We start from the raw sequence: 26,764 nt of genomic DNA, 5'->3' as shown, positions 1-26,764 counted from the left end.
TCTGGTAACCCTCTGGAATTTAACCTCCATGTTCACCATGAGATTGCAGACATGTGATTTTGGAAGTTAAGCCCAGTATCTACTTCCTGTCCTGATAAACATGGAAAGTCTTACTTGACCTACCCTCTAGACCCCCTCATGGCCCAAGGAGCTCTGTTTTTGCCTACTCTGATTTCTCTCTGGGCCTCTAGGATATGTGTGCTATACTAATGAATAATTTTGACAAAGTCATCATGGAAGCAGAGTATTAGGGTGCACGTTTCTTTTTACAATATGACTGTGTAGCACAGTAGGAAGGACGTTGAACTCAGAATTCAAGCCTTTTGAAATTCTGATACTGGATCTACTGTCTTTGTGTCTTGGGAAAAATTGATGCATGTCTGTGAAACCCCAGTTTTTCCCGTCTGTGAAATCCAATGCCTTTCTCACATTCAGAGGGAGATCAGTTGCGACATTGAATATAAGCATGCCTCAAAAGTTAATAAATGCTCCACAAATATGAATACTTACCAAATGATATATTGTAAGTGTCTAAACATGCCAATATTTCTGCAGGAGATTTATACTAAAAGAGAAGCCGATAGAGATGCTCAAAATTCAAGTGATGACCATGCGACTTGCAGCGTCAGGTAAGAGTGTAATACAGACTCAGAATACATTTCTGTTAAAAAAAAAAAGTAAAATGAGAGAGAATTCTGTAGCTTTTTCATCAGAAATTTAAAAAAATCGAGTTAATTAAGATGACCAATACACTTGTCTGAACTCCCTGTACAAGTTAATAAAATTCATATTTTTTCCAACACAATATTAATATAAGTGATTGACTTTTTTATTAAAATGAACTCAAGTATTAAGTAGAGTGAATTTAACTTAGACATTTAATGACTTTCAAATTAATCTAGTACATGTAATATGATAGTTAATTTTTAGTTAAAAACATTTTTTATGGGATAGAAGCTAACATTCCACTATTTTAGATGGGGAAAATAAAAATGCATTTCTAACCCACAGGAAGGTATTGATCAGTTTGTAGGTATCACCAAAACACCCTTATATTCCTATTTAACTGCCTCCCAAGGTTTTCTGTAAAACAGAACATTTTTTGTAATGATTTGGATTTAGTTACTTAATACTTGATGAACTTACTAATTGGTTTGTTGATATGCAGTGAGCACAGTATTGTACAGTATACAGTGTATGGGAGCGTTTTCCTTTTACATGATCATTTACATATACTGGTAAATACATGATGAAATTGTGAATTAAAGATGTTCTTTATATGCCATCAGTAATATTTAGCAAAATATAATAGGTAAATTAGAACTTTGTATGATTTGTATCATTGGTGGTCATCTAGAAATGAGATGATGGTGAGAAGAGGGAACTTGAGGCTATGATGACTCCTGCTCTTTTAAAAAATGTGTTTATTTTTATTGGAAAGGCAGATGTGCAGAAAGAAGGACTAAGAGAAAGATTTTCTGCCCTACTGATTCATTCCCCAAGTGGCTATAATGGCCAGAGCTGAGCTGATCTGAAGCCAGGAAGCAGGAACGTTTTCCTGGTCTCCCACACAGGTGCAGGGTCCCAAAGCTTTGGGCCGTCCTCGATTGCTTTCCTGGGCCACAAGCAGGGAGCTGGGTGGGAAGTGGGGCCACCAGGACATGAACTGGCGCCCATATGTGATCCTGGATCTTTCAGGTTAAAGATTTAGCCACTGAACCATTGCACCGGGCCCAATGACTCCTGCTCTTTCAGACCAGGAGGAAGTAAAGGAAACCATATTGATGAAGGAACCATTAACCAGGAAATGCATGAAGTCCGTGCATGTTTAGATTTGAGGGAGGACAGGAGCCTTCAGAAGTGATTGGTTCCGAACCATTGTCTGAATCTGCATAAACCAAAGGGATGAAAGACACAACTCACGCCGCTGGCTGTTTGCATCCTCTTTGCTTGGGTAAACATAGCTCCTGCTAATCTGAGTGTGCATTTTTTTCCTTTTAAGATTTTTACTTATCAGTTTGAAACAATGAGGGGGAAAGAGACACACAGAGATCTTTATCCACGGGTTCACTCCCCAAATGGTTGCAACAGTCATCTGGTCCTCCTATGTGGTTGCAGGGGCCCAAACAGTTGGGTCATTCTCCATTGTTTTTATCAGGAATTTGAACCAAAAGTGGAGCAGGTGAGACTTGAACTGGTGGCCATTCAGGATGCTGGTGTCGGCAGGTGGTAGCTTTATGTGTTATGTTGCAACACCCGACTGCTGAGGGTGCATTTGTAAATGGATGTCAAATGTACAATATTTGTTCATGTCGTGCTCACATTCATTTGGATCAATGAGCTTTTTCTTTGTAGAAACCATGAAAGTCTGTACATCTTCATCATTTCGTTCATGCTTTGGAAGAGTTGAGACCAGCTAAATTCCTTGCAGTCTTAGCTACTTTCTCCATTGGTTACTTTTCTTACAAAATTTTTACTGGACAACTTGGGGAAGAGGATAGCTACAAGACATAAAATGTTTAAATAATGTGGACTCAAGACACTATCCTCAAAGCTGCAGGAGCAGTACACTTCATAGCCTTTTGCCTAGCCTGGCAGGACTTAATTCATCTGTGCCACCTAAAATGGCTTTATTGAGAAGATTTTGATAGTGCATTTGTGTAAAAAAAGTTGGCCCATCATGTTGGAAGTGAGAGTTCAGAGACAAAGAAATCCCAAAGAAAAAGATCTTATTTTAAAGATAATTGTAATTAGATGAAAATGTTCTGATGTACAAAGGAATCCATTTATTATATTTATGCCACCAGTGTTCATAGAATATATAGGAAAAGTTTTGCCTGAAGGCTAACAATCACCTGTAAGAAATTACTACTTCAGTGTGGATGAATACTATCATTTTATACATTATATACTTTCATAAAAATACTGTAGTTCATAGACTAGGCAATTTTCTGTTTATTGGAAAATGACACATAGGAAAAAATATGTTGTATTCATTGAAGAAAAATAAATTCAATTCCACGCATATTTCCTTGTCATATCCCTTCCCTTTCCTCATGTTCCACAGTCACTGGTCCAGCTCCATCGTCTTAGTTCTCACCTTATGGGTTATAGGTGCACCGCCTTACCCCACTAGCCTGAATTGTGTAAGGTAGGGCCTGTTCCTGTCATCCATGACTAGCACAGTCTCTTGAGTAGGCAGAAGTGAAGCCTGCTGCTTATTGATGGCTGATTGATGATATTTCAGTGATAATCCAGTCCATAAATCCAGATCTTGTAGATGTCGTGCGGTATTGTCATAAGGAAGCTCTGCTTCCCACCCAGCTCCCTGCTTGTGGCCTGAGAGAGCGGTAGAGGACAGCCCAAAGCCTTGGGACCTTGCACGCGTGTAGGAGACCTGGAGGAGCAGGCTCCTGGCTCCTGGCTTCAGGTAGGTTTAGCTCCGGCCATTGCAGCTACTTGAGAAGTGAACCAGTGGATGGAAGATCTTTCTGTCTGTATCTTGTCTGTGATTCTGCCTTTTCAATAAAAATGAGTAAATCTTAAAAAAAAAAAAAAGAACCTTTCTTCCAGGACATGTGTAGAACTCAGTAGCTGAGGTGTTTAGCCTTAAGGCACTGGGGGGAAATGGGGCTGCTTGATTGGATCACTGAAATGCAGAAAGAAGGAAGCGCTGCGTGAGAATCATTGAGGGGCAGTTGAAGAAGCATATAGACTGAGTGGATGCATGCTAGCCTCTGATCCTCAAGTCAGAAGTGATCAAGGAGCTGCTTTTTAGTTTTCCCAATTTTATGAGTCGGTAAGACCCAAATCCTTCTGATAGCATCAATTTTTCTAAAGATTTATTTTTTATTTGAAAGGCATAATTAAAGGTGTATATATAGAAAGCGGTCTTCCATCAGCTTTTTCACTCCTTAAGTGGTCCAGCATTCAGAGTTGAGCCAGTCTGAAGCCAGGAACTTCCTCTGGGTCTCCCACCTGAGTGAAGGGACCCAAAGATTTGACCATATTACACTGCTTTCCCAGGTGCATTGGCAAAAAGCTTGATCAGAAGCAGCCGGGACACAAACTGGTACTGGTGTCCATATGGGATGCCCATGCCTGCAGGCAGAGGCTTATCCTACTACACCAAGGTGCCAGCCCCTCATAGCAGCATCTTAGCATAAGTGAGCTTAATCTGTTATACTTCATGATGTGATTTCATGTTCATTAACAGTGTTTTGATATGTTTGCAAAGTGTAGAAGCATTGCACAAGAAAAACTTAATTGTAAAGAGGATGTGTGAATCACCTACATTTTCGTGGTTGGATGGACACTTGAGACATAAATAAGACCCAGAATACCCTGGGCTTATTCCCCTGAGGTCAGGTTTAGGAACTATGGCTGTGATTCAAATGCTTCTTGGAGAAACACATGATTGCGTGTGATTTCACATGAAATGAATGGAATATTCTTCACATGAAAATATTCCCATTTGAACTTTATCCATTGTAAAACAGCTAAATGTATGAGGATCAGAGCATTGCTGAGTCTTGTTCCTCTTTCAAGTCTTTTACCACGTAATTAATGCAGGAACTGAGCTTTATCAGTTATGTGACAAAAGCAATTAACCTACTAAAGGGTTTTAAAAGGAATTCAATAATCCAACTAGTTAAAACTCAGTTTGTTTTAAGTCTTCATTTGTCTGCATGTGTAAAACCATCTGAATGAATCTGTATGATGCAGATTCAGTTATGTGTTAGCTTCAGATATATCAGATATAAATCAAGTACTGATGTATGTATTATATGTATAAAACCACATAAAGTCATGCATCTCTACTTCCAAATCGAAGATGGATTCCCAATGAAATTGCTAAATATGTGTTGACAATAGGATGCCATTGTCCATATCTACAATGTCAGGCTACACTTAAATAGCAGAATGGACTTGTGACTGCTGTTGAAGGACTGCACTATTGTTATAATATAGGGGGAAACAGTGGGGTGAGGAGAGTGGAAGGGGAAATTCCTGAGCCTAAGCAGCAATACCATGAGAAATAAAGAATTAATAAATACTCAAACAAACAAAAGGAAAGTAAAGAATCTGTATCTGTGGCTTGAGCAAAAAGAAAAAATTTGGAAATAGAAGCATTACATTGATAAATTTGATTTATACTCACTGTGTTACCTTGTCATGGGTACCAGTCCTCTTTGTATTGTGCCCTGGAAGCAGTAAGGAGTGAAGTACTTAGAGTAGGAAAATGGAGAGAAGACTTCATTACTTCGCTAGCCATCCTGTCTTATTTTTCTGCCAGTCTCCTCCCCATCCGGGTACATGGCACAGGCACACACAAAAACATGCATGCAATTTATTTTCTTTGTCCTTTTTGGCCCTGGAGTAATGGCAAAAAAGAATTTATGGTCATTTTTGCAAAAACTTGCCGCTAAAGAATTGTCAAAATTTTAACATAGCTAGTGGTATAAGTAACTGGAAATAAATAGAAGTTCAAGTAGCATCCTCCTTGCATTCAGAGTATCTGAATAATATATTTTATCTACTCTATCAAAGACACTAAAGGACTAAACATGATCACTTAAATTTAAAAACTGTCTGGAAATAGCAAGCATTTCCCTGTTTAAATGCTGCACTGATAACCAATGGAAGTTGTATTGTTGTTAACAGAAAACTATGATTTTGAGCAACTTGATGTCCAGGAAACAGGTTTTTTTTCTTAATCAGTGTATTTGGCAACCCAAGAAGCTGATACTCTGTATTATTGGTCATTCAGTCAATTGCTCTTCTAGAAATTTAGCTTTCGGTAAATTTGATGTTAGTGAATTGACTTGATGAGTTGATCTCCCTCCATCATGAAAAACAAATGTTTTCCAAAATCAAAGCTAAGAAGGAGCAAAGAATGTGTCAAGTTTGCATCCTTTCCGGAAAGTGCGGCAAGCACAGTGGTGCATACAATGTATTTGTTAGAACTGGTAACAGGTCAGTTTGTTTGCAGCTCATTTATTTTGTGGTATGATTATAAGGTGATGCATGTGATTTTAACATGTTGACTAGTTGATTTATAGGATGTGCACATGTTGATAATAGTCACAAAAAGAATGAGATTCTGACATTTGCAGAAAAGTCAATGCAATTGGAGATCATTAGATTCATAGCTAGATGAAATATGCCAGCCTCAGGAAGAAAATGCCTCATTTTTTCCTTCTTATGTGGGAGTTAATGCACATACACACACAAATCACTGTGTATTTATAATATGTATTTAGAAGCGTGATTACTGAATGGATGATGATTAACTAAACTCAGTCAGGCAAAGGCAATAGGTTTGGTGTTACATACAACGCTGGAGTAGACAGATCAGTATAAAGGAAATAGTAGGGCCAGTTGTTTGGTCTGATTGGTTTATGCTGTGTTTATGAATTGAGAAATTCAGTGCACTCCATAAATATGTATAATTTTTCATGTTTATTCAAAATTTAAAGAAATCTGAAGATGAAGGCTTATTAATAAATACGTTTGTGACAAAACCAAGATGTTTCTCGGTGACATTGACAAATACTAGAAATTACTTAATTTCCATGATACCCTTGTGATGACATAGCTGTTTACCTCTCCCAGTATAACCTGCATTGGCAAGGTAGTGCATGTGCTGGATTTGTCACTAGTTATGACTTTCCATGTTCTTCACCTTGTGAAGTTTGGTCTCCTTCTTCTGTAATGTGGGGATGACTGTGGAACATACGTCATTTAATTACTACAATGTTCAAAATGATGACATGGATGAACGGCCACAGGATAGGAGCTCAGTAAATCCTCTCTCTGTTGTTAAAGGTGAGATTGGTTGTAAATAAGGAGTACAAATATTTTATCAGCTACCTGCTCATAATTGGCAGTGCTGATGAGACAGTCTTAAGTTTGAGATTTGTGAGCCGATCGAAAGGATGCATGTCCCTTGCCTGTCTTGGGACTAGATTTCTAAATGAACTAATTACATCTTTAGTTATGGAAATCTGTTAAGATGTCATTCTCCAATGACTTATTTAATATGCTGTTCAGCTGCTATATTGAAAGTGAGGGCCTTAAACAGCAGGGAGGAAACAGGGTTTGTATATTCATTCACGGGATATTTGCAAATATGTGCTGTTCACCCACTTTGTCCTGTTCTCTTCCCTTCCTTCCTCCTCCATAAAAGAAGATACTAATTCAGATAATCTGTGGCAATAGTAACTCTGGCTTTTAGTTCCCAGTCTGCTCATCAATTTTTAGAAAGATTTATTTATCCACTCATTTATTGGAAAAACAGTATATATATATTTAATACAGAGAAGATGAAACAGAGAGAAAGATCTTCCATGCAGTGATTCACTCCACAAATGATCGCCAGAGCTGAGCCAATCTGAATCCAGGAGCCAGGAGGTTCCTCTGGATCTTCCATATGGGTGCAGGGATTCAAGGCTTTGAGCCATTATCCTCTGCCTTCCCAGGCCACAAGCAAGAATCTGGGATGGAAATGGTGTTGCCAGGGCATGAACTGGCATTCATATTGAATCCTGGCACTTGCAAGGGGAGGATTAACTAGTTGACCCATTGTGCTGGCCTGTCCCACCCCGCGGCCCCCTCCCTTCACCTGCTCATCTTAAACTGAAGAATCTTTCTTGTCTCTGAATAAATGGTAGAGCATGCAGAATTCGTCTCTGAGAACACATATTTCTAGGAGAGAGAATTAAAATCTTGAAAGAACAATTGCAAAGCAAATTGCATCATCATACCTCTCAGTATATTTCAGTGTATAGAAACTTTTAAGGACTAGAGTGAGCGAAGAGAAGATCACTTATAAGGGCACTTGAGATAATCACCTTTCTGCAAGACTGCACATATTATGGAGCCCTTTCTTTTTGTGTTAATTTGCAAAAACTTTGATTTTGTGTTTGCACATGAGGTTAGAATGATCTTTCTTCAATGTTTCCGAGGTGTAGCTGATCACTGAAGTTGCATGCGTTTATCGTGACTCTAATTATAATGACACCAACTTCCGTCCACTTTCCCTGGCATCTCTGGTGTGCTGGATACAGTAGTGGGCTTGGGGCACGATCCTCAGGGAATCATTTAACAAAAGTCCTCTCCTGAGAGCTTAAGTGACTCCAGGGGAGTCAAGCTTTGGAGGTGCTAGTACCAATCTTGTTGCCAAGGATTACTGAGATGCAGTTGGTCCTAAAGGAGTTGAGGATGCCTGCTACTTGATCAGAGATTCACATCTCCAGCAGCACATCATAGTGTGTTTCCTCTCTGTGCCTGTAGTCTTAGAGTCTTCTTCGAAATTGGTCCTTAAACTTTGTTCATAATCCCCAACCAAGAAGGGAGCTCTGATTTTTTTTTTCAAACCAGATGGTTTTTGTTACATTAAGACATTTAGTATTCTATTGGACTGTCATCAGTTTTCTGACCCTTAGTCTGTAGTATTTTCAGTTATGAAAGGACAGTATTCATTCAGTGTCTTTTTCATAGTTACAATTTTGTTTATATAGCAAGTAGAAGAAGCTTTTCAGAACTGAGAACAACCTTACATTAAAGTAATTCATTCAGTGTCAAGTACTTTAGCAGCTAAGAGCAAACCTGAGTAAGAGCTTTAAAGTGTGAAGGAGTAAGAAGCTTCAGGTACTCAGTTCAGAGTAGTATTTTGGGGCCCAGTGCAGTAGCCTAGTGCCTAAGTCCTCACCTGGCACTTGCCAGGATCCCATATGGGCACCGGTTCTAATCCTAGCAGCCTGACTTCCCATCCAGCTCCCTGCTTGTGGCCTGGGAAAGCAGTGGACGACGGCCCAAAACCTTGGGACCCTGCACCTGCGTGGGAGACCTGGAGGACGTTCCTGGCTCCTGGCTTCAGATTGGCTCATCTCCAGCCATTGCGGCCACTTGGGGAGTGAACCATCGGACAGAAGATCTTCCTCTCTGTGTCTCCTCCTCTCTGTATATCTGACTTTGCAATAAAAACGAATAAATCTTTTTTAAAAGAGAAGTATTAGGAAATTTTTAAATGATGAAATACAGGCACTTTTTGTTTTCCAGAATTATGGTCTACTTTTTATGTAGCTGCAGCTGGGAAAGTGTTCTTTAATTATTCCTCTTCTTTTTGAAGATGAAGGAATACAGTTTGGGCAATGAAAGCTGCCAAAAGCCTGCAGTGGATGTAGTTGCAAACTGCATGTTACACGTTGTACTCGTCCTGAGTGCATCATTTCAATGAAAAATACTTATTTGCTTACTTTTCCTTTAAAATGTATGTGTTTATTTCTGGCTTTGATATTATGGTTATAAATTAAATATTTTCCATCTGTATTGATTTCATAAGTCTGAAACTTAAGTTTACTAAATGCTTTGGGAAACAGTTTATTATTAATTGAATTAACATTTTATAAATTATTTTAATCATTTTACAATTTCATCTATTGAAGCCAGTGGACCTAAAGGAATACTTAATTGCTTTTATCAAGTAAAACTCAATGCCTGCTCTGACCCACAGAGTACAGTACAGCTTTCCATTTTGGCAGAAATGCTGTGTCCTCTATATTTTCCTATACAGCAGCCATTAGCCACATGAAGCTACCAAAGATTTGAACTGTGACTACTGTGGCTGAGTAACTGCATTTAAAATTTAATTTTATAAACTTTTAATGCAGTTAAACATGTGGCTAATACTACCATGTTGGACAGTGCAATAAGACATTCATATACTTTCTCAGGTATAAAAGCACTTACTGTTTGGAAGGCAATATGAAAGTACTCAGTTGCTTTTAAGAAACTGAAATAAAATCTCATTTTGTCTTTTAAGAAAGCAGATGATAGTACCAAATCAAGCAAACAAGGGGTGAATTTTGATTGAAATGACTGCTAAGTTTATATGTTTATTCTTTATTCACTCAGTAAATATTTGCAGAGTACCTAGTCAGTGCTCTGTGTTGTGATCCATGCTTGGGATGTGGGATGGTCGAAGCACATTTGCCGCCTTCAGCACATTCACTAGGCAGACAGTAATAAGTTTTATACAAAACAGAATTGAGAAAGAGGTAGTCACGCTGACTTGCTTGTTGCAGTGTTAGATGACGCGATGCAGGGCAACGCTACTCATCAACCTGCCAGACATACAGATCTTTTTAAAAAATATTTTATTTGAAAATTAACAGACAGGATTTTAACCCTCTGCTTCAACAGCTGAATTGGGCCCGGCAGAAGGAAGCCAGGAACTTCCTCTGGGTCTCCCTCATGGGTGTAGGGGCCAAAGTACTTGGACTATCCTCCACTGCTTTCCCTGGTGGAGTAACAGAGAGCCGATTCAGAAGTGGGAGAGCTGGAGCTCAAACCCACTTTGCCACAACACTGGTCCCAGGATATATGCATCTTAGGGAGAACTCTTGAGATAATAGGAGAGTCACTTCAGTTACAGTTAAGGAATATGATGTGGCTTGCAATGGTGATAATGATGGAAGAATAGAAAATCAGAAATAGCCCAAAGAAGTACCAGCGTTTGTTAAGTGAGAAAACTTTCTGTTAGATGAAACTAGCTTATAAATTATAGATTGAATAAAATTAGGCACAATAATATTTTTAGGAATTTATTTTAAGTGATAATTGAACACATAAATGAGTGATTTCATTTATGTTTAACAGACACTAAAATCAAATCAGTAATATATAATAGAAATTTTACTGTTTAATCATGTACACTGCAAGTTTACCTTGCAGTTCCTGGGGAGGAGATGTGACTGAAAAGAAATGGGGGGACAGTGCTGTCTTGGGCAACTGACAAAGTTGATTTCCAGGGTTCCCGTTCTCATATACTTAGTAAAACAACTGTTCAGACACAAGTCAGAATTAGATCATGTCTGAGAGCCGAGCGTTCAAAAAGGCTAACAAGATGACTTGGTCCAAGCATTATTGAAGTTGGGAGTAGATAAGGAGCGCTGTCTGTCCTTGGTTGACTAGACAGAGCACAGATGTTCGCCTATCATCAAGCAGAGCATGAATGCACATCCAAGGACTCCCTGGGACAAGAGTGCGCTCTGGGCAAGAGGCCCCCCTCCTCCTCTTTCCTGGAGCCTCTTCTCAGCAGGCTCCCACGGGCCTCTGCTGCCCCAGCTATCCTGCCTGATGTATCCTGACAGTACACAACTGACTGAATTAAGTCATTAACCAGCTGTTTTGTGCTATGTAAATCAGTATTACCTAACATTATGTACTTTGAAAATGCAAACTAAATTTTTGAAGGCCTCAAATGTCTTGTATTAGAAGTGAATGATATAAATAAAAGTGTGTTTTTGGCTGTGTAATATATAATTTAGAATGGAGATTTTCTCTTCCTTGTGAAAGCATTTTGATATCATATGGAATAGCCATATGAATTTTGTCTCTTCTCATTGTACTTCAGAGTACTTCATAGATATGATTTTTGCTGCCATGCTGCTGCTCCAAAATTTGCTTTTTAGCTGTGTTTATTATCAGATTCTGAGACTTCCTCATTTTGCTTGGGTGATAGAGACTTTTCAATTTTTGGTCTTTAAGTGAAAATTTATTGAAAACAAACGAGTTCAATTTCAGAGTTCCAGTTATGAAAAAAATTAAAGTCTGAAACAATAATATTAATATTAAAATAAGATATTCATTTATTCATGTTCTGCTCACTCCTCACCTCTTTGTCTATTTCTCCATCCTACTTAATCGATAGAAAGCTAGTATTTAGTTTGAAATGTGCCACAAAACTTGGGGGTTTGATTCTTATTTTGATTGAAATGAATTGTTGATGAGTCAGAGAATTTCTCTAATTACAGGAAACTAACTGTTCTTATTTTTTGAAGCCAACTATAATTACAAAAATAGCTTTGGGCCACATTTAGTTTTCTCATTCACCTTGACTTTTTAAAATCTTGCTTTCCTCACCACTATTAAAAGGAGACATTGAGACCTGCAGCAGCTGTCATCCATCCAAGGGGCTAGATGACATATTTTGTACCTGTTGTGCAGAATGAGTGGTTCTGTAGAAAAATGATATTTCAAAGATTGATTAATCTAAACTTTAGTTGTAAATGGCAAGTGAGATATGCTTACCATTTCTCTTTTCACCTGTTTATAGAACTGTTCAAGGTGAAATAAGAAGTTCCAGATTGGAAAACCTGCGTGATAAAGCTACTGCTACTACCTCAAATGTATGTACATTGAAAGCTCTTGACTGTGTGTTGCCCACATAGATAGAATTTAACTTCGAGAAGTGTCTTCTATGGGCAGGACACATGAACAAGTTTCCATAGTTGTCATTTTGTGAAAACCTTTTTTTTTTTTTTTTTTAATCGGGAGCCACTAGCTGCCACGCTTTGAATGGTCCTGACAGTATTTTTAAAAAAGAATCAAACTAACCTCTATCCCAAACATTGTTGAAGGTACCTGTCCTGCACATGCATTTCATAATGAGAATTTATTGCCCAGCCTGCTGCAGAAGGTAAGTAAGTGGATTTGTCAGATTGCAGCATCCTTTCATAAGCAGGAGTCAGTTCCTAATCAGTCTGTGTTGTACTCATTCTTCCCCTAACACATTCACATTGTCATCCATGTGCTAGTTTACCAAATGTTACTGGAGACATTTTTAAGGGGTATGTACAAATAGAAACCAAGAAACCTGAGACTTTCCTCAATGACTAGAAACATTATTTTGTATGATTTTGCACATTTATCTGATTTTTATCCTCCTCCAGCCCTCTAACTTTTTCCAGCTTCTAGCAATTACAATTATAGGTTCATATCCATGTTTTTTAAAGCTTGCACATATAGGACAGAAGGTGTGGTATTCATCTTTCTGATATATTTCACTTAACCCAGTGCCCTCCAGTTTTCATCCATGTTCCTACACATTGTAGCAAGTACCACAGCACAGAGTGTTTAGCTTTTGTAATTCCACAGGCTAGTGGGTGATTAGTTCGCAATAGGCTGTTAGATATTTTATGAGGAACTGGAAGAAAAGAGTTGGAAGGCCCCAAGCATAAAGCAGTGATAAAAAGGTGGAAAAGTTAACTACTATAGCTTAATCATATATTATATCATGAGGTGAAATATCACAGGATATCTCATAAACTTATGCAATTATTGTATGTTTATTTTAAAAAGGATATGCAGATGTTAAGCAATCTGGATTACTCATTACACACAGACTGTACCCCTCAAGTGCAAAACTACACAGAAAAGTAATGGAAACAGATTTAAAAGTTTTGTTTTGGTGAAAACTCTTTCTGAAATTTACACATAGTTTTTCCATAATATACATTTTCCATGAACTTTGGGGTGCTTTCTGGCACACATAAATAAAATAGTAATAGTAAAAAAAATAGCAAATAAAACCAGAAGGAAAAAGGTATAGAAGAAGAGACATTCCAAAGTGGAAAAATGGCCAGGTCTTCCTTCATCTTCCTGCTGCTGTGTTGACAGGTCTAGCACAGGTGACAGATTGGGTCACTACAAATTAAAAATGACTGAGTCGTCAGAAGGGCTTGATTCCCAGTCCTTCTACTTACCAGTTATGTGACCTGAGGGAAATCTTTACAAAATAAAAAAAAAAGACAGTTTGGCAGTCCTTCACCTATAAATTGGAAAGGAAGAGAGAACAATCACTGCTAGGCTACCTCATGGGGGCATGTTGATGTTCAAAAAATAAAACAAACTTAGGAGTGTATTTTCCGTATTCCTGCAATGGAAGCAGCATATATATGTTGGACAGCATATATCCAGCATCTTAAACAGGTTTGGCACACACAGTAGGCAGTCATATGCATCCAATGTGCACATGAGTGTGTACTGTGGAAAAATAGCTTCATCAGTGATGGTGCAGCATTCCCAAAACTGTCCCGTGTGTTTTTGAGCAAGTAATTTGAGGCTGATAATCATACATGGAAAATGAGGTGGTCTCCATCATTGGCTGCTGCCATGACAGCATCCTACCAACTCCACTGAAACATGTAATTTCTTTGTCAACACTTTGATACAGGGGCATTTTTAAAAATTCTTCTGCTGATAGCATATGTGTATATTGTGTTTCCCTTCTTGAGTTTGGCAGCGTGTACCTCCTGACTTCCATAATCTCAGCTTGGTGCTGTCCTCAGGAACACTTTGCAAGGACACAGTGGGTTTTTTGTATTATGTTTTCAGATGATTGAAACAGTATTAGGATTTTGGGTGTGAAATATGGCACAATACATTCTGCGTTTGCTTCCTGTTGTGTAGATCCATCTGCTAAATGAAAGAGCAGCTCCTTTCTCTTTTGAAAATTCACAGGATCAGTCTGATGTGGTGGCTGTTGAAGAATATGGACCACAAGAAGCCACTGATGTGATTAAGATAGAATCTGACTCATCTTGTAACTCTGATTCATCTTCCCTGGAAACTATGTTTGATTCTCCAGGTAAGTAAATTTGGGCATTTGGGTAGAAGATGATCAGAAGAAAAACAGTGGATCTATTAGTTGGTTGCAGCTTTTGAAATGAAACTAATGTTATTTTTCTAATGGAATTCAGTCTCAGGAGGGAATTCTAGCTTGCTTTATCTTCTGTGAATTTACTGAGATGATGATTAGAGAGAAGTGAAAAATGAATATCTCATTCCAAGTTCAAGTGATTGCGAATAGTATCATTTTCTCCCATTTAAGTTTACTTTTCTAAAGCGCTGGAGCTCAGTCATGGGAAGAATAGTGCTTTATCTTTTGCTACTGCTGCAGTTTGTTCTGCTGTGGGAAGGGTTTGACGGGAGCAAAAGGGGAAAGGGTGTCTCCAAGAGCAGTGGCACTTCCACATGAGTGTTAAATGCTTTGTGCGACTCTGCTGATAGAAGCACAAAACCTTCGGATGTGCATAGTCCACATCATGACTCTAATTAGCTGAATTGTATCATAGACAGCTTTTTAGGGGGGGTGGAATCTCCATTTATAGAATTCATGCTGCCATTTTAAATTTTAAAATGCTACATTTACTATTCCTAAGGATTTGCTTATTTAATTTTTATTTGAAAGGCAGAATTTTGCTTTTGGAGGGTGGAGAGGGAGAGTGCAGATGCCTCCTCAGCAGCAGGAACTGTTGCAATCCCCTCCTTCACTTCACATGGTGACCAATAAAGGCCATTCATACTGCGGGGGCGGGGGGGGGGGAGGCAGAATTTTACAGAGAGAGTAGAGACAGAAAAGTCTCCTAGAGAAAAGTCCACTTGGTTCACTCCCCAAGTGGATACAATGGGCAGAGCTGAGCCAATCTGAAGCCAGGAGCTAGGAGCCAGGAAATTCTTGTGGGTCTCCGATGTGGGTGCAGAGGCCCAGGAACTTGAGCCATCCTCCACTGCTGTTCCATGCCATAAACAGGAAGCTGGATTGTAAGTGGAGCAGCCAGGCATAAAGTGGTGTCCAGATGGAATGCTGGCACCACGGGCAGAGGATTAACTTGCTATGCCAGCATACCAGCCCCTATTTTTCGTATTTTTACACTTTTGCTTTTTAAAATATGAGATTATCTCAGTAAGTTTTTGAAAATGGAATTAAAAGAAAACATTTAATTTTCATTCCATATAAATTTGAGAGCCATGCATATGAGCAGTCCTTCCATGCATGGCTTTAAAAATATTCCAACCAAAATTAACTTCTAGTAATACCATTTACCATGAACTTCTTAGAATACTCTGATGCTGTTGGTTAACAAACCTTTCATTATTGCTGTAAGTCTCAAAGCTTTGTTCCGAAAGTAAGTACTTTTACAATGATGGATTTTTGGATGGAGGGGACAAAGCTCATCAATTCACAACTGTAATTTGCAAAATTTGTAAGCTCAGTGATTTCCTAAGCATACACTTCCCTTGTAAGCCATCACTGTTCAAGTGCTTCTGACTCTTCACAGCTGGCTTTCCACTGAAATGGCCACATTGCAACAACTAGCAATAACAGATGGCATTGCTGCATAAATTAAGTAGTTAATAGATTTCTCACTATCATTTATTAATAATTCATTGCTTAAAATTTAGAATCAGAAAGCCATAAGTGAGCTGTTAACATGCTAAACTGAGAAAGTGACTGACAGTGGCAAAAGAAGTAAAACAGTTTGGCCAAGGTTGTACTAAACAAAAAGTAGAGATGTTCAGAAGGCAGTTTTCCAAATATTTAAAGTGCTTATTCAAAACTCCTGTCCTGAGCCTGGCGTGATGGCCTAGTGGCTAAAGTCCTCATCTGGCATTTGCCAGGATCCCATATGGGCACTGGTTCTAATCCTGGCAGTCCAGCTTCCCATCCAACTCCCTGCTTGTGGCCTGGGAAAGCAGTCAAGGATGGCCCAGAGCCTTGGGACCCTGCATCCACATGGCAGGCCTGCAGGAGGTTCCTGGCCCCTGGCTTTAGATTGGCTCAGCTCCGGCTGTTGAGGTCACTTGGGGAGTGAATCATTGGACAGAAGATCTTTCTCTGTGTCTCCTCCTCTCTGTATATCTGACTTTCCAATAAAAATAAATAAATCTTAAAAAAGATACAAACAAAAAATTCTTATGTGCTGTGGTGAAGGACAGTTTGGTCATGTCCTTAGCATGTGGTAGGATGCACAATACAATGTTGGTTTGCTCATTGCACAAAATTTTATACAAAGTAGTTTCATGATTGGCAATCCACAATTCTGTAAGGAAAAAAAAAAGTATTGTTGATTGTTAAGCTGTGTGTGCACTTCTTTTTTCTTCCTTTTGATTTCTAATACCCAAGCAAGCCATTGTTTTCTGAAGCTATTTAGCTGATTTGCCTTTTTCCTCATCCCCTTCACCGTAGATATGACATTTTGTTTGTAATGTGGTTAAATTCATTTGTGATAGTCTGCATTCCAAGCGGTGTGTCCTCACACTGCAATCAGTTTATTTTTAAACTTAGGTTTATCAAAATTCACTGTTGTGGGTGTATAGTGCTATGCATTTGGATAAAGGCAGAAACTCATGTAGCCGTCACCACACTACACTGCCTCTTGTACGTATCAACCCTTGTGTCCGACACTCTGAGCATCACGGGCTGCATTCTGTCTTTGCAGGTTTCCCTGCTGTCATGTTGATGGACTTAAGCGATATCTAGCTCTTTTGATATTGTGTCTTTGGCTTTGTCAAAAGCAGCTAACATCCAGCCATGTTGTCGCAATCATCAGTTCATTGCTTTTTTGTTGCTGAGTTGTATTGTGTCTTGTGAATGTACTATATATTTCAATTCATTCACTTAAAGTAGGAAGTCTGGTTTATTTCCTTTTTTGTTGATTATGAATAAATCTACTATGAATATTTACATAGAGATTTTAGTGGAAATACATTTCCACTTCACTAGGCACGTTGCAAATATAAGGGAAGTGTGTATTCAACTCTTAGTATCATGTGCTTATGAGTAGCGATTGAGAACAACCAGAACGACAGGCACCAGTTTATGCTGGACGGATGGATAGAAATTCAGCTCTCTCCCTCTGCTGCATTTTCAAGCATGCCAAGATTTTAAAAAATCACAGTATTGTTGTGATTCCTGGTGCCAGGCATGTCTCTTCCTTAATGTGATTAAGCTGGATTTCACTGTTGTATAATACCTTTGAGATCTCTAATACTTATGCTTTTTTCAGTCGTGAACTTGCTATATTTTCTTCTGCAGTGGGATCCTTGCAGAGCTTTGGATATGAACCTGAAGTGGATCCGGAGAAGCTGAAGGATCCAATTGACATAGAGTTTTCAGTGAGCTCAGATGAGCTGGAGGATTCTGTGAATTCAGTGAGTCTGGACAATTCACCAGCAGCGTCCTCAGTGCATCCAGACGAGCCAGACTTTGAGGAAGGCTCACCAAACTCAGAGGGCCCCGTGCTGCAGGAGGTCCTGTCCTCCGCAACCGTATCCGCTAGCCTCAGTGCTCAAGTACGTGTATGACTCCGACACCTGTGTGCGCCCCTCAAACCTTGCCAACACTGAACGGTCACTCTCGTGCCCGGTTTCACTCTGGTAGAAAGCACACTTCTTTTTTTTTTTTTTTTTTTTTTTTACTTTAAAGACTTAGTTATTTGGAAAGATAAATTTTACAGAGATAGGACAGACAGAAAGATCTTCCTTCCACTGGTTCATTGCCTGAGTGGCCACAATGACCCTAGCTGAGCCGATCTGAAACCAGGAGCCCAGAGCTTCTTCTGGGTCTCCCATGCGGGTGCAGGGTCCCAAGACTTTAGGCCATCCTCGACTGCTTTCCCAGGCCACAAGCAGGGAGCTGGATGGGAAGCAGGGCTGCCGGGACATGAACTGGCTTCCATATGGGATCCTGGTATGTGCGAGGCGAGGATTTAGCTACTGCTTGATTGTGCCGGGCCTGGAAACACACCTGTAAAAGCAAGCAAGCAAAATTCTATCCCTGCTTCTGTTGTAGTGGATTTCCAGATGCCGCCTAGAAGCCAGAGATAGTTCTTGCCAACAGAAAGGTTGGAGGCTGACTGCTTGAGAACGGATTTCTCTTTCTGTGGAATGCCCAAGCAGGTTGAGGCAAATTGAATACTTGAATACTAAGAAAAGTCGATGTTTGCAAGAGCCGTGCTGGCTCCTTACCAGTGTGTGCAGAGTAGGAGCCATCCTGCAGGGACCACCTGCCTTGCCTGCCCATACCAGCTCTTCCTTCAGGCTGGTATTTCCATGTGCTGTTCTGTGAGGTTAGATTGAACATTTCACTGTTACATGTATTCAGTCTTCAACAAAACATTTGAATTAGCCATTCTATAGTTCATCTGTTACCAAATGTGTACATAAATGCAGATTAGGATAATCATCTTGTGCATTAGAGATGATTATTAAAATCTGAATCAGCAGCCAAGACAATATGTTTATGGTCAGTTTTGGTGAATTATGTACATCAGTCACTGAGTTTAAGTTGAATCACTCCATTCCTAATGCCAAAAGCATCTTTATCTGATGAAAAGAGTTGAAGACTAAAAGACAGTTGTTGGAATTTACTGCAGTGCAACCTTGGCAAGCCTGTGGTCTGTTCCTCCATCGTGAAGTGATCTTAACCTTGCAAGGGCGTTATGTACTGCTGTGAACATTATTTCAATTATTTAAAAGGAAATATCTGTGGAAATCCATTTTGTGCTTACTTATATTTTTATTATGTGAAAATCTATTTTCCCTTTTGCTGTTGCCAGATTTCTTTTCTTGTGAATATATTTCTAGCTCCTGCCCAAGCATAGTTTCTGATTGAAGTCACTGGACTGACAACAATGGATGTTGTATAGCCTGGCTTTGTAGGTAGCCATGCCGAGTGCCATGGAATGACACCCCCGAGCTAGAGCCCAAGATCAAGAAGGAACTGGGAAACATTGCAGGGGCAGCAAAGATTCTGATAAAGACCCAGGGGGATGAATAGGGAAGCTGTATCCGTATGGCTGAAGGGCTGCCACGCTTATGAGAATCAAATGCAAGTTGATGCTAGAGCATGGGGAAAGGGCGGGGCAGGAAGCCATGTGCCATTGCTACTCCTCCTCCCACAACAGGGAGCCCCTTCCTGTCAGTGGAAAATGTTTAGGTCTAAGGTTTGATAGCTGATTTTCCAGGGACAACAAAAAGAAGACTCCTGTCAGGAGAGGTTGTTTAAGATGTATTAACGTGTAAAGTTTGTCTCTTCCTGTCCTTCTGAGTTTAGGAGAGTTTTATGTTTTGTTTTCATGATCTGATAAATGCTTACTTTCATGTAGACCAAAAGGATAACTGGCAGTTCTTAATGGGCCAAATATTTTTGTTCCATTGAGGAGGAGAATAAAATTATATGGATCTCTCTCTTTCTTTCACACTTTCTCCTTCCCATCTCTGCATCTCCCCACATCATTACCCCCTCAACTAGTTATCTTCACCATGAAAGATATTGACAGACCATAATGTGATATAATAGCCTATTTATTTTGACACTAGAAATTTCAGGTCCATGTATTTTTCCCCAATTGTTAATTTAAAAAAATTATAAATCAAGACATGGACTCCTTGTGTTCTTGATACACATGGTGTCTGCACAGTTTACAGCAAGCAAAAGTTCTTTCCAGATCCTGTTTCTGATCTATTTTTCTTTAAATTTTTTTTTAATTTTTAATTTGTTAAATTTTTATTTTGAATTTTGGAATTTTATGGTACAATTTCATAGACACTGGGATTCCCCGCCACCCCAATATCCCACCCTGACAAGATTTTCCCCACATTGCTATAATCGTATAATCCTTCGTAAGGAGTCATGAGTCTGTTATTTAAGTGTGCCCCAGCATTGCTAGTACAGACAATGTCAGACAGTCCAGCATCCCATTATCTACACATGTCCAACAGTTTCATCTGGAGTCTGTCTTTGATTTGGGAGCAGGGATACATATTGCAAAAAACTATGGAATGCTTTATAAATTTATATGTCATCCTTGCTCAGGGGCCATGCTAATCTTCTCTGTATCATTCCATTTGTAGTATATGTGCTGCTGAAGCGAGCACCTGATCTATTTTTTTTTTAAGATTTAATTTACTTATTTGAAAGACAGGGTTACACACACACACACACACAAAGAGAGAGAGAGAGAGTCTTGCATCCACTGGTTCACTCCTGAGCTAGCTGCAATGGCCAGAGTTGGACTAGGCTGACACCAAGAGCCGGGAGCTTCATGCAGGTCTCCCACATGGGTGCAGGGGCTGAGGTACTTGGATTGTCTTCCACCGCTTTCCCCAGGCACATTAGCAGGAGACTGGATCTGAGGTGCAGCTGCCAGGTCTCAAGCTAGAGCCCATATGGGATGCCAGAATTACGAGTGGCAGCTTAGTCTGTTATGCCACAGTGCCAGCCCCAGAAGTCCACTTTTTTAAATTCTCTCATATGAGTTCCTTCCTTTGCATTTCTTCCTCTGGCCTATTTTACATCCCTGTTTTAACTTTAATTCATCCTACTAGCTTCTTCCTGACTCTGACTCTGACAGTCTGACCTAAGAGTGCACCACTTTGGCTCCACTCTTTCATTCTTCCACTGGTGACTGTGCACTTCATGTCTCTGGCCCAATTCCATATCTTCCTTTTTAGGAAAAAAAATCAGACTAAATTATCTGTGAGTCCATTTCTAATGTAGAATTATCAGATTCTTATAATTATCCTCAGTTCATCTTTCTGTAAATGAATTAAATATGGATTGGAGTGCTATTATTTCTAAGTCTTAGTCTGAAAAATGTAAAGTAAAACAACATGGTGAGATTTGAAGAACGTAGTGTTCCTGTATGTGAATCATAATGATTCCTTCCCACAGCTGTCATCATTTCCTTTTGCTTCCAACACCGGTGGCCATGAACTGAACCTGATGCAGAAGTTCAAGGAACAGCTGCAAGTCCGAACTCAGGTGCTAGAGGCTGACATAACAAGCCAGCAAGATGCTCTGGAAATGATGAAGGAGCAACTCCAGACAATGCAGAGGTCTGCGTATCAGGTCCGAGACTGGCTCTGTATAAGTGGTAGGAGGGAGAGCGGAGAGGGACCTTGACGCCCTTCAAGGAGTTAGTCGATAGGCCTGGTGGTAGAAGCAGCTGCTCTTCACAGAGAGGCACGGCACAGCTGCTGCTTGGGATTTTCTCCTTCTGCTCTTAGCTGCAGGAGCTGCGATGGGCCCCAAGGCACCTGATGGTGAAAGGCATGGCTTGTGTGCAGACAAGACTTCCTTTGGGTTTTTTTTTTTTTTTTTTTGTGGACGATCCTGCTGCATTCTTGTTCCCTAAGAAAAGGTGTGAAACCTGAATAAGGCTTTGCGACTTTGTGTCTTTACAGATGCTGACATCCACACCAGAGCACACTGTGAGTCCTGAACTCAAGCCTGAATGCTCTGGCCAACGGAAGAGGTCCTTCTCGGATGTACATGAGGCCAAACGCTTCTGTGGCCCATCTCGCTCTTCGGTATTCCCTAATACGTTTGAGAATCATCCCACTGCTTCCACCCAGGTGTGGAAAGCCCATCTGAAATGTGGAACTGAAGTGGGATTTTATTTTCATGAGGATTTGAACTCACTTTGTTTGTTTAGTTCATTTATACAAGATAGTTAAAAAGTCTTGTGCAAGCTAGACCCAAACACATGCTATCCCATGCTTACATACATGTGTATATGTGCTGCAGTAGTACACTCTCTGAGCAGCATGATACCAGCTGGTGCCCTGTCAAACCAGGACACAGTCGCACTGAGCCTGTGAGCAGAGGCAGGAGCCCATGGGCGTCAGCTTTGTGGGGGATGCAGTGGGTGGTCTTCATGCTTTCCTGTGAGGCCTGAGCTGTGGTGCTCTCATCTTTTGCTGTAGCGCTACCTGCAGGAGCAGGAGCAGTACTTGCAGGAACAGCAGATGCTGCTGCAGCAGCAGATGGAACAGCTACAGGAGCAGAAGAAGCAGCAACAGCAGCATGATGCCATGCTGGGGAATCAGACGATGAAGCTGTGCTTGCCGAGCCAAACTCTGCCGGTCTATAATAAACACGTTACATATGTGCAGACTCCACCCATTGTTGTTCCACTACAAATAATAACTGAGCAGAAGCCCACTGGTTTCTACCAACATGCAGATACTGACGGCCTGGAAGATTCCAGGTAAGGAGTGCATGCAATGGCCATATGGTTAAAAATCACCATTTTCTTCTTAGGGACATGGGATACCAACAGCTCTCTCTGTAAGCCAAGGGTGGGGAGTGTTTTTTTTTTTTTCTGCCAAGGGCCATATGGAAAGTTATAATATCCATTTGTGTGCTATACAAAGTTATCAGCTTAAAAGGTAGCCTGCTATACAGACTCACTAAACTTTGAGTCCCATCTGCAGTTGCTTTTGCAGAGGCAGACCTGCACACTAGAAGTTCCTCACTCCTGCTCTAAACAGTAGAAACTCGCTCTCATATCACCTTTCTCTGTGGACACTGTGGACGCTGGCCACACTGCCTCTGCATGCACGGTGCACGGCCAAGCATTCACTGATGGAACAGAGGAGTCCTCGTGTACAAAAGGAACAGACTAGGAAGCCTCACAACTAGGGTCTACACAACTAGGGTCTACACCCTCACAACTAGGGTCTACTAGCTTGTAGACCAAGATGACCACTTGGTTTGATTCCTTAAGCCTAGTCTCAGCACAGATCATCTGTAGAGAAGTGGTCAAGCAGAGTATCTGGGCTTCCAGAATCAAGCTCCAACTTCCCTGGTATCTGTTGATCACAGTAGAGCAAGTGAAAGGATTTCCATGGCCTTGACAGTCAGTACGAGGTAACTGAGGAGTGTGTTGAAACAGTAGCTACGGAGTCTGGGCTGGGATTGTATACTTACCACAAGATCTCCAGGCTTATGATATTGGAGAGAACACTGATTTTGAGGGTAAGGACACGACTTGTCTAAGGCATATTTTTGGCAGCCCCAGGTATGACCAAGTAATGAATAAGAAAATATAAAACAAATAGTAAGGCACATAATTTCTTACTGTACCTCCATTTACTTTACTTGGGAAGATTAGGTGTTGCCCGCAATGTGCCGGAAGCACCTGTGAGTAGGAGCATGTCTCTGAGCCATAATCTCTAGGTCTGCCTCACTGCAGCAGCTTTATTCTCTTACAGTTTTGTTCTTGGGCAGCAACCACTTGACCTCTGTGGCTCAGCTGCTCTTGGTGCATAGCCCAAATTCTGAAATGATTTTTGTGTATTCCAGAAGTGTTGAATCAACTCTGACAACCTTGGAGACACCTCAAGACTACCTCAAACTTTGGCGTCAGCCTACTCCTCCTCCTCAGCTCCATGCTGTCTATGGAGTTAATCCTTGGATTGCCAATGAGCAGAAGACTGGCGTACAGGTGCAGCCCTTGTGGCACCAGGTATGCTGCAGCCTTCTCCTTTTCCCTACAGCACATGTTGAGAGGAACTTGGGCTTCTTCCCACCAGCAGACCCCAGGCATGAAATTCAGACTTCAAACTTATGTATTTACCTACTTGAAATGAGGGAGAAAGAAAAGAGAGAGAGAAATCTGTGTTCTGGTTTATTCCACAAGTGGATAAAGCAACCAGGGATGAACCAGACCAAAGCTCTGCCCTGGTCTCCCATGTGGATGGCAGGGTTCCAAGCAGTTGGGCCATCCTCTGCTACTTTCCCAAACAAATCAGCAGGGAACTCTATCAGAAGCGGAGCAGCTGGGCTTCAACTGGTGCTGATATGCTATGGCAGTGTCATAGGCAGCGACTTAGTCTACCACACCACAGCTCGAGTTCCAAAGCTAAACATATAACAGAATGATTATCCAGATGATGCTTGTGCTCGGTGCTGCGCAGGGGTTCTTCAAAAAAAGTGAGTTTTCATAGTGGATCTTAAGTGTACTCTTTGAAACTTTGCAAAAATATGTTAGTTGGTTAGCTTGAGCCATGCTATACTTTTAATGCTAAGGGCATTGCCTGGGCCCAAGGCCCCTTTCTGTACTTATAATCTTTAGTTCTGCTACTGAGTCTATGGCTCACGGTGGATTTTTTTTTCCTTGTGCTGAAAAGAAAACAAAGGTACCTACTGAAAGAGCCTGCTGTCCTCTGTCAGATGCCCCGTATTTGGAAGAGCAGCCCACTTGGGCATGCCAGCTACATTAACCATATTTCTAAGATAGAATGTGGACAGATGGCAGCTAAACAGTGGGTTTTGCTCCCTGCTAAGCTCCTAGCAGGTCCTGTGGGGGCTGTAGGCACAATCTGAGGAATAGCACTTTTAGCAAAATGCTGATTTTTAGATTTCCTTAATATAGCCTTTCTTTTCTTTTAAGTGACTGCAACAAAAATGCCAGTACACCAAGGTGCAGTGAAGGAATTTAGATACTTTAAATGGCTGAAGATGTGATTACACTCAAATAGTTTGACCAACCTATCCACCGAAGCTCCCAGAAAACTGGTCCCTTATAGAGTCTTCTCATATGTGAAATGTGTAGATTCAGTGATTCCACTATGAATGCCAGACTCTGGTGAGATTCTTCATGCCTGATTATTTTATTTATTAAAAGATATGTATTTCAAAATTATAGGGAGAGAGAGAAATACTTTTTATCCACTGATTCACCTGCTAAATAGTAACAACAGCTATGGCTGGGCCTAGCCAAAACTAGGAGACTGGAACTCCATCCAGGTCTTCCATGTGGGTGGCAGGGTCCCAAGCACTTGGGCCATCTGTCACTGCTTTCCCAGGCTCTTTAGCAAGGGATTACATTAAAAGAGAGTAGACCAAGGTCAACTGTAGCTACAATATAGGGTACTGGTATCTCAGGCAGTGGTTTAACCTGCCACAACACAATGCCAACCCCTTGTGCTTGGGTTTGAGACCCTTAATCTCCGGATGAGATCCTGCGAAGCAGAGCAAGCACAAAGCTGAGTACATAGCCCAGGGAGGTGGAAAAGGTGGATTCTGGAAGATTTCTCTGTTGAGAAACAGCAGTGGAGCAACCCAAGGTAGTGGTTGTGTGGCAGCTTCACTAGCCACAAAACCTCAAGGGCCCGCCTGCCCTGAGCTCTCCAGACACCTCTGGTAGTTTCACCTCTGGTAGTTTCGCCAAGATCCCAGCTTGCCTCCTTGTGCTTGCTCTGGCTTCTCTTCTGGCCTCCTTTTTTCCCCACTAATTGAAATCCTGTATCACCTCAACATAAGCCCAAAGGAATCCCTCATTATCAAACAGAAGAGGCCCCAACAACCCACTCTCTGTCAAACCATTTCTGTGGCCATCTTTCTTCCCACCTGCGCACCCCCAGGGTGGGCTGGCACCTCTTCTGGATCTAAAGCCACATGGAAATGACCACGTAAGGCCTCCCCAGTGAGCTCACACACAGCTGGGAGCTGTACAAGTGACTTTGGCAAGCCCCAGGTCTGCTTGTGCTGACTGCTAAGCCAGCACAGTGCTGAGAGCGGAAAAGCAGAGGCAGCTCGCTGTCCCCAGCTCCTCATCTCTCCCGGCACTCCGTAGATTTCATGGCTGAGGGGTCAAGCAAAGGATTCTACCTTGACTCTTTTTATGCCAGCAGGTGCAACTTACTGATGCAGGAACCCAGCAGCCTCCCAATGAAGAAGGTTTCCAGGCCTCTGCCACAGACCAAAGGGCCCCTTCTGCCGGTCAGCGGAACAGGAAGCACTTCCATCCGAAGCCATGAGCAGAAGACGGGTGGAGCAGGCCAACGAGGCCTGCAAATTCAGGGGATCTACCAAGTGCAAGGTGCACAGAGTACCTTGGTGGGGGGCTTAGGGGGTTAACACTTCCTTTTCTTTCTTGATACACTCTGTTATTGTTTATTAAGCATAACCTGTGTTTTTGAAACCCTGCTGCAAAGATAGCCTGTGGCTCTTTGTGTCTTAGTGTATGACAGCAACCAGGCGATAGCAGGATCCTGCTGTCTTTGGTGTGCCCTTGCCAGCTGGGCATACACACATTCCACTATGGGCAGCAGGTCTGTTCAAGTTGGAATGCCTTTTTTCCTGCCAGAAAAAAACATCGGCAGAATGGTTTGCAGTCTGTTGAGCCCTTATTCTTAACCATCAGAATTCTGAGGTCCTGGCCTTTATGGTCAGATGGGCCTCTCCGTCATTTTGGAGAAACTCAGAGGCTTGGGATTCCAACTGTTGGTATGCCAAATTATTTCATCAAAAGCACTCACACAGGAGCTAAAGTGATTACAGCCTTGTTGCTTAATAAACATTTTCTCTCACTGCAGCTGGCCATGAATTTGTGATTTCTTTTTG

General features: G+C 41.0%; 1 protein-coding gene and 1 non-coding gene across 2 annotated transcripts in view; one reads left to right on the top strand and one right to left on the bottom strand.

The window, feature by feature from the left end:
• The window catches only part of PASD1 (PAS domain containing repressor 1), a 40,173-nt gene extending 13,995 nt beyond the window's left edge, over positions 1-26,178 (top strand). The window contains exons 6-14 of the mRNA XM_041000036.1: positions 436-629; positions 12,122-12,194; positions 14,257-14,434; positions 17,666-17,898; positions 21,305-21,481; positions 21,817-21,942; positions 22,339-22,622; positions 23,720-23,882; positions 26,053-26,178. Coding sequence (XP_040855970.1) covers positions 436-629; positions 12,122-12,194; positions 14,257-14,434; positions 17,666-17,898; positions 21,305-21,481; positions 21,817-21,942; positions 22,339-22,622; positions 23,720-23,882; positions 26,053-26,178 — 1,554 coding nt within the window. The remainder of the gene's footprint in view (positions 1-435; positions 630-12,121; positions 12,195-14,256; positions 14,435-17,665; positions 17,899-21,304; positions 21,482-21,816; positions 21,943-22,338; positions 22,623-23,719; positions 23,883-26,052) is intronic.
• LOC121169556 lies at positions 20,402-20,508 on the bottom strand. Its single transcript, XR_005885861.1, has one exon. It is a non-coding gene; the product is annotated as a U6 spliceosomal RNA (small nuclear RNA).
• Positions 26,179-26,764: the final 586 nt, after the last annotated feature.

Source organism: Ochotona curzoniae, unplaced genomic scaffold (genome assembly GCF_017591425.1).
Source record: "Ochotona curzoniae isolate NIBS_2020 unplaced genomic scaffold, NIBS_Ocur_1.0 scaffold_1852, whole genome shotgun sequence".
NCBI classification, from domain to species: domain Eukaryota; kingdom Metazoa; phylum Chordata; class Mammalia; order Lagomorpha; family Ochotonidae; genus Ochotona; species Ochotona curzoniae.
Note: the sequence above shows the minus strand (reverse complement) of the source record. Positions and strands in the feature narration are given on the sequence as shown.